The sequence below is a fragment of the Xiphophorus hellerii genome, chromosome 10, assembly GCF_003331165.1.
Source record: "Xiphophorus hellerii strain 12219 chromosome 10, Xiphophorus_hellerii-4.1, whole genome shotgun sequence".
Taxonomy (NCBI): domain Eukaryota; kingdom Metazoa; phylum Chordata; class Actinopteri; order Cyprinodontiformes; family Poeciliidae; genus Xiphophorus; species Xiphophorus hellerii.
This window is the reverse complement of record NC_045681.1, coordinates 22406093-22422336: the sequence shown is the minus strand read 5'-3', so window position 1 is coordinate 22422336 and position 16244 is coordinate 22406093. Positions and strand designations below refer to the sequence as shown.

Below are 16244 nucleotides of genomic sequence, written 5' to 3'. Positions count from 1 at the left end.
AACAAAGAAAACATGGGGGTAAAAGAGCGGGTTTAGTTCAGCGAAATGTGCAGCGTAAACAGAATCATTCACAAAAGGACTGCAGACGCAGACACAAGGAAGCTGAAGTATAACAGCAGGCGCAAGCATCTTGTGCCGTTTGTTCCATCATAGCAACAGAGGAGAGCGGAAAGAAAAAAAGGGGAACAAATCAGCTGTGGACAACATCTGACAGAGGAGTTAGGGATCAGCTCTGAGTATTAATGAAACACAAGGCGAAGCTGAAGACTCGCTCTTTTGGTTTTCTTCTGCTTATCTTTTAACTCGGCCCCACTGTTTGCGTTGGAGCGGCCTGGCTGTCTGAGGTGGAGACCGAGGCTTAGCTTGCAGTTTCGCTCTCCTGTCCAAACAACGTTGGAAGGAAGTGGCTCGTTGCGATTTGCGAGTCTTGATAAAAACCCATTAGGTTCCCGCTAAGATCCCCTGATCTAATTTTAATGATTCGAGCTGAGCCCTGACGTTGTGCGGTTTTGAAGGTTTGTGGGCCCAAAGTATTAAAAGACAAAACAAAAAACAAACAAAAAAAACGGCTTAAAGAATCAGCAGTAGCGCAATTTGCCAACAAAGTAACTCAAGCTGAAAGCGATGTGAGGTTATGCAGGGGCACGTCTCTGAAGACGGGGCGACAGAGTGTCTTTGATTGGAGCAGAATGAAAAACACGTATCTGCTTAAGAAATACTTTGGCTGAACAAAAAGAAATAAAAAAGGAAGGGAACATCAACGGAGAGATGAGGAGTCTGATAGTTGGTACGCCAAAAATATGTTAGCTTTAAATCAGCTGGCTTATCGAGATTCCTCACTGCCAAGACGGACTTCCTAGTGATTCATTCAACTTCTCTCTGATAAGGTTAAAGCTGCAGTGTGTAACTTTTATTTAAAAAAATATGTTTTTCCACATACTTGTTAAAATGTTGTGGCAATGTAATGTGAGACAGATAGTCTGTGAAAAGAATCCAACTCCTCCACCTCCTCCCTGTGCCAGGACTGCCGTCTGAAGAAATGCTACGCTCCTGGTCAAAAACAACCAGTCAAAGCCAGGAGGAGGGGCTTAGCGCTGTCAATCAATCTCAAGTATGCACTGATAAATGTGCTGCTGTTCAGAGAAACAACTTACATTTACAACAGAGCCATTTATCCGCCATCGTCGGTGGCTATGCTAGCTAGCCTTAGCATTCACAACAAGCTCTGCTATCAGGAAGGAAAGGGGAAAGCAGCGATAAGACCCGCCTCCGGGCTCTGATTGGTTCTTTCTAGTTAGAACCGGGAAAAGGCAAAGGACTTAGATTTATTTTTTCATATCTGCCTTTTAACATACTGTCACCACACAGTGAGTGTTTCAACAAAAACGTTTAGAAAAAAAAGAAAAGAAAAACTTAAATATTAAAACCGATTCAATAGGTTGTTTTACTAACAGAAATAGAAAATGTCCCGGCATCATCATTCACATTCAACCTTTATTTTTTTTTTACATTTTGTCATGTTACAACAAACATTTTGGATCCACTCCTTACAGACAGTAAGCCCTAAAGAACTTCATGAAGAGTTAGTGTTGAACTGTTTAACTTTTGTGATTTTATGGATTTACTTGTGCTTATATTTGTGTAGAACGTTGTATATTATTGCTGTTTGCCACTGATTGTGCTCGTTTCTCAGATGTCTCCTCCTTAGACCCTGCTTGCCTCTGATTGGCTGGAAGCCCTTTAATCTCTCTACAGATAGATTGTAACAAGCTGATGACAGCATGTAGCCAAAGAGCGGCGTGTTTTTGTCCTTATTTAATCTTCAGAATATTTTGGAGTGCTGATTATCCTTGTTGTTTTTGGGTCGAGGGGGTTTTTGGAGTTTTTTACTCTGCCCTTTTGTTTTTTTTTACTCTGAAGTTGTGCAAACTAACTTTCTCCTCATGTCTCATAAACTTAAAATTAAATAGACAGGAGTTAGATTTCACAACTTGACACCACGTTGTAAAAACAACACACTTTCAGAGTTTGTTTTTGCAGGGCAAATGACTAAAATATTCCTTAGCACTTTGCCACTTAACACACATGGAAATGAGGGAGGCCGTAAATGTTAGCTTCTGTTTGTTAAACCCAGGATTAAGTCATTCTTCTAACAGCTAAAAGACACAAAATCTCACCGAGTATTTTTTTTGTCTAGTTTCTAGAGCAAATATGTCAGTCCAGTTGAAATAAGACGAAGCTCAGTAACAAGTAACGTTTCAGGAAAATATGGGAACTTGTTTTAAGTCAACAATTCTTCAATATTGATAAAAGGTGTTAAGTCCTTTGACAGATTTAGTTGCTATAATGTAGAAAAATGTCTTCTATGTTTTTTTTACTTGTTTTGAGAAGGGTATTTCTTTTGCAGTGCTTGTCATTTTTTTCCCACTGAATGGGAATTATTCTCTTAGTAATAATTCGGTAATTACTAGACGGTTTAAAAGGAGAATATGATCACATTATAAGGTGTTACGAAGAGATTAAGAGAAAGTTGTGAAAATGAATTTCATTCGTTTTAGGCATACTTTGTAGGAATCTGGCGGCATTTTGGTTAGGATTTTTCTTGTTTTCAACAGTCAGTTTAGAACATAGCAATCATCAAATATTGCATAAGCTCAACTTAGCAGATAAAACCCATATCCTTTAGCATCTATTGGGATTCCTCTGGTGCGGCATAATGTATATGTGCGATTCAAGTCGCCGTGGCATCAAAAGAGAACCGGTCAGTGATGCTGAACAGACCGACTCCAGGAGAGGGACGGATTATCCACACGTCTCCTTTTCTGTCTACAAAGACTCGGTGAAAAAAAACACTTCCAATCATCTCAAATACATCTTTTCTTTCATTTTTTTCAGCTGATTGAGTGAGATTGGAATCGCTGAACCGGCAGAAAATGATTCAGACAATGTGTGTTTTAGAGAGGGGACACATGTTGATCCAGTGGAATGATTGGGAGCACGAGATAGCAACGGGAGCTATAACAGGAAAACTAAAGCATGTGCTCTACTGTCTGTTTAGATTATTTTGCTAAAACAGTTTTTTACTTGGCAACGTACAACGACAGGATATGAGGCAAAACACGACATTCTTGGCTAATTTTCTCATGAATGCTTTCCCCATCTGGTCTGTCAGTTTAAATGGAACGCCATGTGTTGGTCGATTGGTCATATTTTCATTTTTTACATGATAGTCTAGTGCCAAATGCCATCATCAACATCATCAAACAAACACACATCAGTCATGTTGATCAATGTTCCACTTGCTACTAATCAAAAGCAGCTCCAAACAGGTGAATATTGATTTGTAAGGAACTCAGTCTTTCAGCTGCTTTGCAGTTTTCTGTGAGTTTGTTCCAGATTTGTGGTGCATAGAAGCTGAACGCTGCTCCTCCATGTTTGGCTCTGGGGATGCAGAGGAGAACCAGAACCAGAACTAGAACCAGAGGTCTGGACATGTTGAAACAACAAGTCTTTAATGTATGTTATGGTAAATGAACTGAACCTATATAGCGCTTTTCCAATCATTTTGACGATTTAAAGCACTTTATGCAAGGGGCACATTCACCCATTTGCACTCGCACTTATACACCGATACGCAGATCTGTAGATAACTTGTTTTTTTTTTTTGTTTGTTTTTTTTAAGGCGGCTAAAGATCAATGCGGCTAAACATAAACGCATGGAAGAATTTCTCCAGATCTTGCTGCGACATTAGTCCTTTTAGTCCTGTAATCCTGGAAATGTTCTGCAGGTCATAGTAGGCAGACTTTGTAACTATCTTTACGTAGTCAGAGTCCATCACCACACCCATATTTCAGTCCTGATTGCTAGTCCCTGACCGTAATTGTGCGACTCTCAAAAAGACGTCTCATTTTCCCTGAAGCTCAGAGATATGGAAACTACTTTAACTACCTCATTAAGGGCAACTGGTGGTTGGAAAGAAATTGTCCAACACTTAGTTAGTTTCTACCAACTGGAGCAGACTCTTCCCTCCCAGACTGCATGTGAGAAAATTCTCCCCATGCTATGAAATCTCAGCCCCCGGTGCCATTCTCACGGGTAAAGGCGTCAAAAAGAAAACACACCCCACCTCCACCGAGAAGGCAGTCTGCCACGGTAGCTGGGCTTCTTACCCACACCACCCCAGGCTGCAGCCAATGGGCAAATGGATTCATTTCAGAACCACTAACCGACGTTCACAGCAGTTGCACAAATCAAAGTGTTTAGGACATGATTGCAAAGCTAATACCGGGCATCCCTCCCGAAACCAAGAAAAACTGCCGGGTGAAAACCGCTGAATGCAAGTTGTTAGAGGCTTTGCAGTTGGGGTTCAATGGTTCTTTATTGGGCCAGGCTTTCCCAGGCCTGAATGTGTGCTCTGTGATGCTCTGCATGTGTAAGGGAAGCAGACATTTTGCATTAAATACAAGACCTTAAAAAAAAAAAAAAAAATTCTTGTTTCTCAAAGCCTTTAAAATACCGAAACATGATATGTGACCAGCGGTGACTTCCGGCAGTAAACACAACACCAGCTTTCTGGAAGAGGCCCATCAGCAGAGCTGTTGTTCTTGAGCGTTTTCAGACATGTCCCAAGTATTTACAGGCTGCAGCTGCACTCTAGGTTTTCCGCTGACTCGGCTGGATTCAGGCAGCATGACTCAAAGTCACATCAGTGAGTTAGCTTGTGGCTGCACTGAGGAAAATCTATACTTAGAATGTGAATGCCTCAGTAAAACTAGTCGAGACAAAGGAAATAGGAGTGTATGAGAAGTTTATAAAAGACTCGAATTGATGAAAACGTTTCTTTTCTTCTTTTTTTTTTTTTTTTTTAACATGAAGCGATTTCTGAGATGCGCTTATTCAGCAGCACCAAATCAGCCTGAGGTTAGCTTTAGGTGAGCGTAGGTGGATGTTAGTATTTTCCAGGAACAGACCCAAAACCGCTCTTCCGGACATCTGGGCTTACAAAACTTCAAACTCTGACCCAGTCATACTGAATCAGTTACATCATAATGTCCATATGCAGCTGTATTATTATGGTTTACAGTTTCTCCCATTAAAACAGCAAACTGTTGTTTTTTTACTGGGACTTTGGACCAGCAAAAAGTTGTCCATAGTGTGAAGTGGAATTAAAGATTCTGTAAAGTCAACATTTTTGAACTTTACGTCATGCTATGACGTGATTCCCCCATCAAAACATACCTGGAGTGTTGCTTTGATTCCTTCATGCATGTTTGAGACATCCTTTAATCTCCATGGCAACCATTCAGTAGTGCAAAACACCTGGGTGGACCTAGCCCCGCCTTTAAGATAAAGCTTCTGAGCTTCCACCTCACAGAGCAGCTCTCCCCTGCGACTCCCCCACTCAGCTCCTTCAGACTAGTCAGCAGGAATTGGCAAACACCTGGTGGAACTGAGCATCTGCTGAGCTCAATGTACGAGCTACTTCTCAGAGCAATGCTGGTAAAAAACATAATTAAAAGGTTAATAGAGGAGCCATGTTGTGATGACTTCCTGAAGGCGGAGTTTCAGAAAGAGCAGGAGCTTCTTAAAGAGACAGAGGCCCAATATTAAGGAGTAAAATTACAAAGTAAAGCATCTTTTCAGCCATATTTGAAATATACAACATTTTATAACAACTGAAGGAAACATAGTTACTTGATTATGCTGAATATGCCTGGAAAACGCACAATACTGACCCTTTAAAATGATAAATGCTTCTCAAAATGATCTGAAATATGGGACAGTCATTTGTACTTTATATTGATACCCCAAAATAAAATCCAGGGCCACCAATGGCTTTCAGAAATATGTAATAGGATTGTTAGCTCCAGACAGAATCCAGATCTTAGCCAAATCCATTCGCGAGTCACCAGGTCCACATAACAGTCAGAGGAGGCTCATGAGCCCACCTGACACGTGCAAAAATCATTTAGACTCTGATCCGGTCCAGTCTGGGCCAAATCAGCCTAAAAAATGAAATATGAATTGCATGTCTGTGCCACATTTGGGCCAAAGCAGTATTTCTGTAACACCTGTTCCAGATCAGTAATCCAGATCCACATTGGTTACTGGCCGTTGGAAAATAAGACCCCAGCCCTGGTCAGTTTACAAGTGCGGGCCAAATGCTCACCTTTATTCTGCCCAGAGCTGGAGTAGATAACTTTTACTGTCAGTGAATAATTCCAAGTTCTCTAGCATTTTACAGAGTACCGCTTAATCCAACAGAATGACACGACTGCAAGCCAAACAAGACATGGCCGTCCACCTAGCCTGACTGTTTGATAGTGCACATTGATTAGCATTCTCTAAATGTGCCAGAATGAGCCAAAAGGCTATTTTTCATCTGTTGATGCGAGACAATGAGTAATTGTCTTGCTAAAAAGCAAAGGTTGTACAACACAATGTTAAAATGACTTAACTACACAAATTTCATCAAGAAATACAATCAGCACCAACAGTAAATACAAAACAAAAGAAACTACTGTGACACAATCATGTCCGTGAACGGTTGAGTCTTCATAGTCGCACAAAGCAATTTCCTGCATGTATTGTGATAAATTCCTTCATTTCCCACAATCTGAATGAATACTAGCAGGTTTGGTGCCATGACAGCCACCACACACCACTCTTTGTGCCACACAAAGAGTGGGAGTCTGGATGCTACTTGTCCTTGCAACTGTTTGAGCCGACTCACTCTTATCAGCTCGTAGTCACAGTCTACTGCGCAACACCGTGTATGTGGTAGTATAAATGTACCTCTGCGTGGACATTTCACTCCATGTCTTCCATGGAGTGAAATATGAAGTATGTGGGGGCCTTAATGCTGGACAACACCCTGAACATACCTGCCCCGTGGTGAAACATGGGGGCGGCAGCATCAAGGTTTGGGAATGCAGTCCCAGCCACAAGCGTCATGTGGTATATTCCTCAAACAAACTCTTAGCTTTCTGTTAATTGCCTAAAGACAAATCTTCGACATGTTTCCTACCATTGACCACAGTCAGAAACCTAAAGCTAAAGATCTCATATTTCTGCACGAAATAATGACCTAATGCCTCACTAATAATGGCACTTTCCAAACCTACTCCCCAATGACTCAGTTCCACCCAGTCAGCCGTACGGCCATTGGCCACCACTGTGCCCTTCTCACGCCAGCCAGCCAGCCAGCCAGCCAGCCAGCCAGCCAGCCAGCCGTGCATCTGAACAAGCCCAGCCCCGAATGCCAGAGCCATGACATGACTTCATCATCCCAAGACTGCAGTAAATACATCTGGAGAACTCTTTCTGGGTCACTGCATCAATACCTTCCCTCAACACGATCCCCTGATTCTTTTCTTCTCTTTCGACGGCCACTCCTTTTTGCAAAAATCCACCTTTTCCGCAACACCGCCCACACCCTCAGTGCATGTTTTTCTTAGTCTTGGCGCTAATTAGGAATAACCATGTTAACGAGCGCAGCTTTGAGGGTAAAACTGCAAATGAGCTTAAAGACCAACAGGTTAAAGAGTCATGAAAAACAGATGTTAGGATGCAAAAGCATTTTAAGAGACCCCACCCCCGTATATGCAAAGTGTTCATTCCCCCATTGAGCATTTCCACATTTTGACACGACACAAGCACAGTCTTCAATGCGATTTGTTGACGTTTTATTTGATAGACAAACAGAAAGCACAGTCTGTGTCCTATAAACTGACTCAGATTTGTGTTGTGAAGAAGGTCATCTCCACCAGAAGACAGAGGCATGTTTCCAATGAGCTTCCCACCTTTGAAGTCCACAAGTGATGTCTGTTTAGTCATCGTCCCCATCAGAGTGGCCGCCAAAACACATGACTCCTAATTATAGCGTCTCACAATGTGGGGGGGGAGGGGTTTTGTTTTCTTATTTGCTGCATATGTCAGCGTTTACCTCACAGACACACACCGAACGCAGTCCTGTGGAGCACATCTGTGGAGCTGTTCTATTTTTTTAGTTTTTATTTTGTTTCTGCAGGTCCACTGGGGCACTAGGACCGATTATAAGGATTAAACGCTTTTGAAAATGTGCTTTACACAAAGCTGGCGGGTTGAGCGGCTGTAAATATCCCCGGCATGCAAAGCTGTATGAAGCTTATTGTTTTCCATTTTACAACGGGGAACCAAAATCGGGGCCTTAGGAGGCGCTGCATGCAACATGTTGCTCTCCAAATGAAGACCAGATTTTCCATAAACATTGTTGCTTCCTGTGCGCTCTTGTTTGTCTCCTCCCATCTGGCTTTGCTCCAGTATTGTAAGTTAGAAGAAAAAAAAAAAGAAGGGCCAACATAGGAACATGATTTAAATAATCTGGTGGTTAAAAACCGATTGCTGCAGTGGAGTCCACTGTGACCTAAATGTTCAAAGTAATAACAAAAAGATTAAACAGGATAAGCCTTAAAACATAAATAAGTTCTCCAAGTCGCAATTTGAAAAATGTGGCATGTTTTCATATTTGACCCTCTCCCCTCCCTTACTGGAGTTACAGCTGCAAGTCTTTTGGGTAAATCTTTACCAGCTTTGCCCCGACTGCAGGCATTTATACCTACTTTGTTTATGCAAAATCACTCTGCACATCTAAAAGTTGCAGGACTCTGGCCCTCAGGGACTGCAGTTTGAGACTACTGGTTTAAAGTCTTCTGTAGTTTTCCACATACTACTGGCGTACTGTGCATATTCAGTACGCCAGGTGTACGGAGCCCCGTGCCGGAAGAAAAACGGCGAGTGACTGAGGGTCATTGCACGTAACGGAAACCCTGTAAATTCTAGACACTAACAGGTACCATAGAATTGCACAAAAATCCGTGAGGGACGGCGGAGTCCCTGCTCGAAATTCAGTGAAAGAGGTGTACGGAGCCTTGTGCCAGAAGTCCATTAAAATGCTGTTTACATCGTTTTAAACTGTGTGATTGTGAGCGTGAATGGGAATAAAAATATCAATAGATATTTTGTTCCATATAACACAGTAGGAGTGTAACAGGTAAACCTTTATGGATGCAAACTCGACTAAAAACCCACCTGTTTAGGATTGTATTTGAAATGTAATCAATTACAAATTTATTGATGGAACCTGAATTAATGTCGTGTTTTGATTGTTGATTCTATGTTGCTTTGTGTTTCTGTGTTTGATATGATGTAAAGCACTTTGAAATGCCTTGCTGCTGAAATGTGCTATACAAATAAAATTTGATTTGATTTTGATTTTGATTCTCTGAGCCGCATGGACTCAGCGCACACTGTCCCGTGCACGGCTAAGATTTCACAGTTGAGTGTACAAACTGCATACATTTCTCAGGATAAATTCCTTCATTTCTCACAATCCGAATGGATACTACCAAGTTTGACAAGCTAGTTGGGTCTCTAGCCTTGTTTCTTCTCCACCAGGGCCACCTGTCAGTGCAGCACAGAGTCTAACTGCTGTGTGTCGTCGTAACGTTTTGTGCTGCTCCTGAGTGCCCTGTGAAGCACCAAGGATGTGGCAGTAGTTTCCTGCTGTCCTGGCAGGATCATCTTTGGACATAGCTGCATCCTGATGTAGTTTGACAGAGCTCCACAACACCCAATGTGTGGTGTAATTGTGGGTGTAGAAAATTGGATATGTCATGGGAAAGTCCTGGTTAATACATGGGATAAAGCAGTGGTTCTCCACTGGTTCCCAACATTACCCCTTGACAAGCTACAATCCAGTCAATGACATTTTTCAGTGTTTGTCTTTTTTTTTTTTTTTTACATTCGGTCTCTTATTAAATCACTGCCTCCTGTTTTCATACTAAAGATAGCATGTATAAGTGTTAAATTCTGGAGATAATCTGAGAACTGAGCATGTTTTGCTCCTCTTGAGACCTTCGTAGTGTGGAGTTGCAGTAGAAAAAGCAGCTCTGATGTCAGACTCAGTGTTCAGTCCGTTTCTGTCTTTCATCTTCAGCTGAACCAGAGCAGAGAAGCCACTCTCGCAGAGACAGCTAGCTCTGAAAGCAACAAGGAGTTTAGAACGGAAGGATACCCGTTCATCACAGAGCAGCGGCAAATTTTAGCGTGCAGTCACATGACGACCCCAGCAGCTCAACGTTGCCCAGCAATGTGAACATTTCCAGTACATCCTGTCATCATCCTTTGGTTTCTCAGAAGAATAGTAGCTAATATTCTATGTCGTGCCAATGTTTCACCATACTCAGTGAGCATGTGCAAACAAACTTCGCAAGTCTTCTTTGGTTAGAAGCGATTGGCATCAACACTAACACATGGCTGTATTGTCACTTACAGCAAGAAGTGTGAATAGAGGAAATGCAATAGATTATTTTTCTTGCCATTTTTTTTGACCAATCAAAGGCCCACCAGTTGAGAAAGGCTGGTGTGCATAGGCAGAGAAAACCCCGTTTATATAAACTAAAACTTTTACACTTTCATTATGATGTTTTGAAGCAAGTTAGAAAATCCTTCTGCAGTTGTCGGGTGTAATGTGGAGGCTACCAGACTGTTAATATGGCTAGAAAACAGCCATATGAACTGTTAGCTAGCTTGTTAGATAACGTAGCTGTGTTAGCTAACAGAGCTAATAAATCCCCACCAACTTTGAGTCATTGGCATGGCAGCGTGTTAGGTAAGACAAAAAAGAAACAGCGACACGATGTGTAAACGTTACGACAATACTGCGACTGGCCTTCTTAATTTTTCATGACACCAAAGTTGGAATCTGCTTTGGAACTTCCTATTAGCGCTAAGCTAAGTAGTTATTTTACCACTTTTAAGGTACACAAAACTGTTTCTATAAGATATAGTTTGTAACCTGTGAAACCTTTGCTAGATTTGTACAAAACAAACAGAATAATTCAGTTTAGGTTTAATCAGTCTAAGTACTACAGATGATCAATTGGATTGTGTGCATTGAAATCATATTCTTTGCCTGAATGCTGACAGGAGGCAATATGTAACATTGTTAATTGAAAAATGATGCCTTTCTTTTTAGGCCGAGTACAGAAAATACTGCCAAATAGACAATTTAAATGTAATTTCATTTCTTATGTGACCGTGTGTTGTCAACTCGACAATCTGCCTCCAGAGTCACCTGTCAAATACAAAACTGAAAAGAGAAAACTAGATCAAACTAAATATTAACTCCCTTCTGATTGAAAGAAAAGTCTCTAAGAGAGGTTTATGGAAAATTTTCCCCTTCAAATCAGAGGATCATTACAATAAGTTAAATTTAATTCTTCAGAAAAGGTACCGTGAAGAGCAACTAGATAACAACTTGCAAGCCTTAACTTTAAGAAACGCTGTGGAGTCTAAATATCACAAGATCTCATGGCATGAACTTTCATTAGACCCCTATTTTTTCACTTTTCATTTCTTCCAATCACATTATAGTCCAATAATCCAGGTCAAGCTCATTAATAGCCTTGGTAAGCTATTACACTGAACAATGTGGGTCAAAAGTTATTACTTTGGTACGGCCTTTAGAGTATATTTTAGGTGTATAGTGGATGTGGTTCATCTGAATTGTTCTTTATTTCAGTCACTAATCTGGATGGAAAAGAGGTTGTGAGGTTGGTGTAAAATGACCGAAACCAGACACATGGAAAACAGTGAGCACTCCAGAAGTGTCTCTTGTATTTATATTCTCTCCAGCTGCGGAAGTCCAGTGCTGAGATGTCACCCAGCAACAACATTTTTCCTATGTGGGCGTACAGCACGGAAAAGAAAAGAGTGGTCAGTGACAGGGTCACCGAGGTAAAAAGAATCGCTACCTTTAGGGGGGGAAAAAAAAAAACCGACATATTTGAGGGTTTGCTTTTTCTTTGGGAATGATGTGGCCTGATAGTTTATGACAGTGGAGTTGAAGAGGTGGACTATAGAAGGCCAAAAGTGCCACAATTCAGTAGACATATTTGTGTTTGCATAATTATTTAAACATCTGACAATAGTTTTTTCAAATAAATAGATATTATACTACTTATTAAATGAATGAATCAAACAAGAACTTAAATTAAAATGTATTATGATCACTGACTTATCAATTTGTCTTCAACATGTGATTGGTCAGCCTGCCTAGCAGCTCAACTTCGGACCAATCATGTTGACCATAGCTATGTTAGCCCAACTGACTGACAGAACTAAATATGTCATGTACAGCAGCACGTCTCTGAAATAAAAAATTTAATGGCACAACAATTGTAAGTGGTTTTTGGAAATAAAACATATATTTCTTATATTATGTAATTGATAACATATTTAGTGTTTTATTTTATTTAATGGCGAATTACATAATGTTTCAGACTGTTAGAACTGACTGAAAACCACATTGCACATTTAACTGATTGTCAACATTCTTACATCAGTGGAAAGAGTCCTCGTCACTTTTAAATACTTTTTTCAACTCAGTTTGAAGCATTGTTGGTAAAAAGAAGAGCTTTGCAAGCAATTAGCAAATAGCTAATAATGCAAATATTTCAGTTCAGTCGTTTTTGTGACTGTCACCCACAGTTGAGGAATCAAAACTGAAAATGCCTACATGCTCGGGCTACTACCAACCACCGAAGAAGAAATGTCAGATTGTGAAATGAAATAACAGCGCGGCTATTTAGAGAAAACAAGTGAGGTGTGTCCTTTTATGATTGGTAATATTTCATCAACCTAAAGCAGAAAAATTACCTCTTAAAAGTAGTTCCATCTACAACTAATAAGGCCTGGATTATTTCAACACATAGAAAACACCAAATCTGTACTGAGTGAGATCTAGGAATGGGTTTAATTGACAATAAACATTCAACACTGGACAGAGATTCCTAAAAACACATTTTGAGACTTATAAAACTAAACAAAGAGACAAAAAAGAAGAAAAACCGATAAACTAGAAAACTACTAGAAAAACTAATAAAATGCATTTTTTTGGTGTCTACATTTCTTTGCAGAATTGTAGACACAATTGCAAAAATGCTTTCTTTGTGTGTCTACAAAGAAATCTACATTTCTTTGTAGACACACAAAAAAAGCATTTTTATTTTTATAACAAAAATATAAAAATTGTGTATGCACCACCAAATATACATTATTTTGTACCCTTTAAGCAGTAAAGACTTAATGTTTCATTAATATTTTAAATTTCAGCACGTTTGGCCCTCCATACAGACCGATTTTGTGCCTCTCACGTCATCGCTGCTGCTTTTCGCTTCGTCAGCAAAACTCCATTCAGTTCACCAGCGTCATTGCTTGAGGCTGCAGATGCTCACCAACCAACACAAATGGCCAATTAGCTTTAAACATGGCTTCAAGCTTAACTTTCTAACAGTCACCAGTGTTATTTTATGTTTGGATGTAAGATGAAAGCTTTCCATGTTCTGAAATGAACCTTTTTTTTGGTAAACTTGTGCTGCTTTGTTGCTGACATCCTCAAGAATTTTGCCCTAGTTTTCTCCTCATGCTTTCATTTGTCACTTCATTTTCCCCCAAATGAAGGCATAAAAATCCAAACCAAAGAGGGAAAAACTCACTGTGGCTGTGAGCGTTTGGCGGTTTTGCAACAACATTCTGCTTTTCTCTTAGTTTTAGTGCCTTTCGAATGACCAGCCGAATCGGTTCCACTTACTTATCGAGCACAAAGTACAGGTCAAAGGCGCCGTGACAGGAGCTCTCCTCCTCCTCCTCCTCTTCCTCCTCCAGCAGCTCCGGCTCCGCTCTTGCTGATGGAGAAGAGAGCAGAAATAATCCGACCAGAACCAGAACCGGACGCATGTTCAGCACAGTTCTCCAAACTTTTACTCCTTAGTCTTTTGCAGGAACACAAAAAAGTAACGTTTTTTTTCTCTCCGCAAGTGTTCTTACGGAAGGTTCAAGCTAGTGGAAAAGAAGAGTCTTTCAGCTTAACGCTCAGTGCATAACCACGACCCGTCCAGTGACGGTCTCAGATGGAGAGATGCTTTTTCTCAGATGCAGGAGAATTGCATTTCTTCTGCATTTCCCCCCGCACCGCCGAGAAAAACATCCAACGTCAGCTGAAGAAACGATTTGCTTTTAAAAAGCAGTGTTCTGTTGGAAAAAGTCTCAGGTTGGAGGTGAAAAATGCCGAACGGGATCTGGGCTCTGCAGAGCGCTGGTGTTTGGCGCTGGAAGAAGTGGGAGCCCATGGGACAGACTCCACTGAAGTGGCCCAGGTTTCATGTTTCATCCTGAGGAGGAGAGACAGACGGGGGAAAAAATGGGTTAAGATCCGATTTTGCACCTCCCTCATGGCTGACAGGAGACTTTTACCAGGGAATGGGATGGGTCGAACCAAACAATGCTCCTGAGTGATTATTACAATCCTTTATCAGCACAGCACCTTCATCGACACCTTTCTTTACACTAATTTAAGCTTAGCTGTTTATGTAGCCTTTGATTTTCTTACTGCGCTGCGAAAACACAAAAACCTAGAAAGTGATTTTAGACTAGTTTTTGGTGCAGATACCTTAGCACACGTGCAATAAGACAACAAGGTAACTTTTCCGCAAGATATAGGAGCTTGTTGTTGGCTAAAAGAATTTTAAGGCAATCAGAAAATTAATGCATGTACATAAATAAATGTTTAATTTTGTCCTGGTAGAAAGTGAAGCTTTGTCCCATTGGTGGGCACTGCCGCTAAATAAAAAGTTAGTTCTCCCAACCCCAAAGCACTTAGACTATTGTACTACACCAACACTGTGTTTAGAGGAAGCTAATGTTAAAGTGCTAAAGAGCTAACGTCAATTAAAATGGTCTTTTCCCTGGTCTTGAAAGACAACAAGCATCAATGTAATTTTGGAATTGCAACTGACATGTTCTATAATGCACTGAGATATTGTGTTTATATTCTGCTTTCTACTCTCCATATTTCATTTTGTTCCTGTAGGTTTCTTGTTTGAAATTCAGTTATTGCAAAAAATAAAAATAATAATAATAAGTGAGGGAAAACATGAGAAGAAGAAACAAAACTTGAATAGAGCACGAATATAAATGTCTAAGTACTTAACAGTCAATAACCAAACCCTCAACACAGACGTCGAACTTTATTCAGTTAAATGTTTACAAAACAGCCAAGTAAATTAGAATTCATCTGGAAAAAATGCATTCAGTGGAAGCTAAGCGCGCTAAATGGTTTCAAAGTTAGCATAATGCTAAGGAAGCTAAGAATGCTAAGTACACTAAATATTTTCAAAGTTAGCAAAGCCCTGAAATGCTGAATAAAACATTGGTTAAACTATTAGCAGGTTAGCTTAAGTGCGCCCAGAACGGCTCTGTTCCAATCTGCAGCTAACAGTATTTTTTTTTTAGGATTTCCTTCTGTTAACCTCTAACCATCTTCAAGCTTTCTTGACCCTGTTATAAAAAGCATCACCATAGCCTGATTCTGCCTCTGCCGTGTCTCATGCCTCGGACAGTGTGTTCAGATCAGAACGCTGAGCTTTGGTTCCATCTGATCAGAGCTCCTTTTACATGTGGCTTTTCATCTGGCGACTCTTCAATACCAGGCAAATGTGTGAAAGAGGCTAAACATTAAGCATTGGCTGTCTCAAATCTTTTCTCCACTTAAATAAAAACAAGACTGAATGGATTTTGTTTGACTCTTCAAGTATTTCATATAGTATTTCTCAATGTTTCGGTCTTTTGTACCTGCTCTCCAACCAGGTGGTAAAATAAATCTAAGACTCAACCTTGACTGTAGCTTAGAACTCCATAAACAGTTTGATTCTGTTGCTAAAACAAGCTACTTTCAGCTCTCCCTGCTTTCTAAAGTACAGACACTCCTGGTAGTGATCTGGAGAAGGCCTGAAATGCCTTGTTAGCTCTTGGCTTGGTTACTGTAATGTTTTATAAGTCACCATCAATCAGTCTGTCATTTTTTATCTGTATTTTTTTCCAATTCTTTTTACCTTCTCTTCTCATGGTTTTATTTTTAACTGGCGCTCATTCTGTTTTATTGTGCCCTGCAATTATTTATTTTGTAAAACGCTTTGCTCAACGTAAGACACTGCTAGAAGGTGATGCATAAATAAAGTTTATTATTTTTAATTGTCATCTCCAATAAACCTGGCATGCATGTTTTGGACTGTAGCTGGGAACTGGTGTATTGGAAGAAATGAAATTTTGTTATCGCCTGATTTATTTTCTGTCGACAGTTAATTTCTTTTTCTTTTTCTTCTGAGAAATATTTGCTTGTAATGGACCTTTAATCTGCTCCTGT

General features: G+C 40.3%; 1 protein-coding gene across 1 annotated transcript in view; it reads right to left on the bottom strand.

Annotated features, from left to right (window-relative positions):
- The window catches only part of antxr1c (ANTXR cell adhesion molecule 1c), a 57153-nt gene extending 42927 nt beyond the window's left edge, over positions 1-14226 (bottom strand). The window contains exon 1 of the mRNA XM_032574673.1: positions 13635-14226. Within this exon, the coding sequence (XP_032430564.1) occupies positions 13635-13780 (146 nt within the window). The 5' untranslated portion in view covers positions 13781-14226. The remainder of the gene's footprint in view (positions 1-13634) is intronic.
- Positions 14227-16244: the final 2018 nt, after the last annotated feature.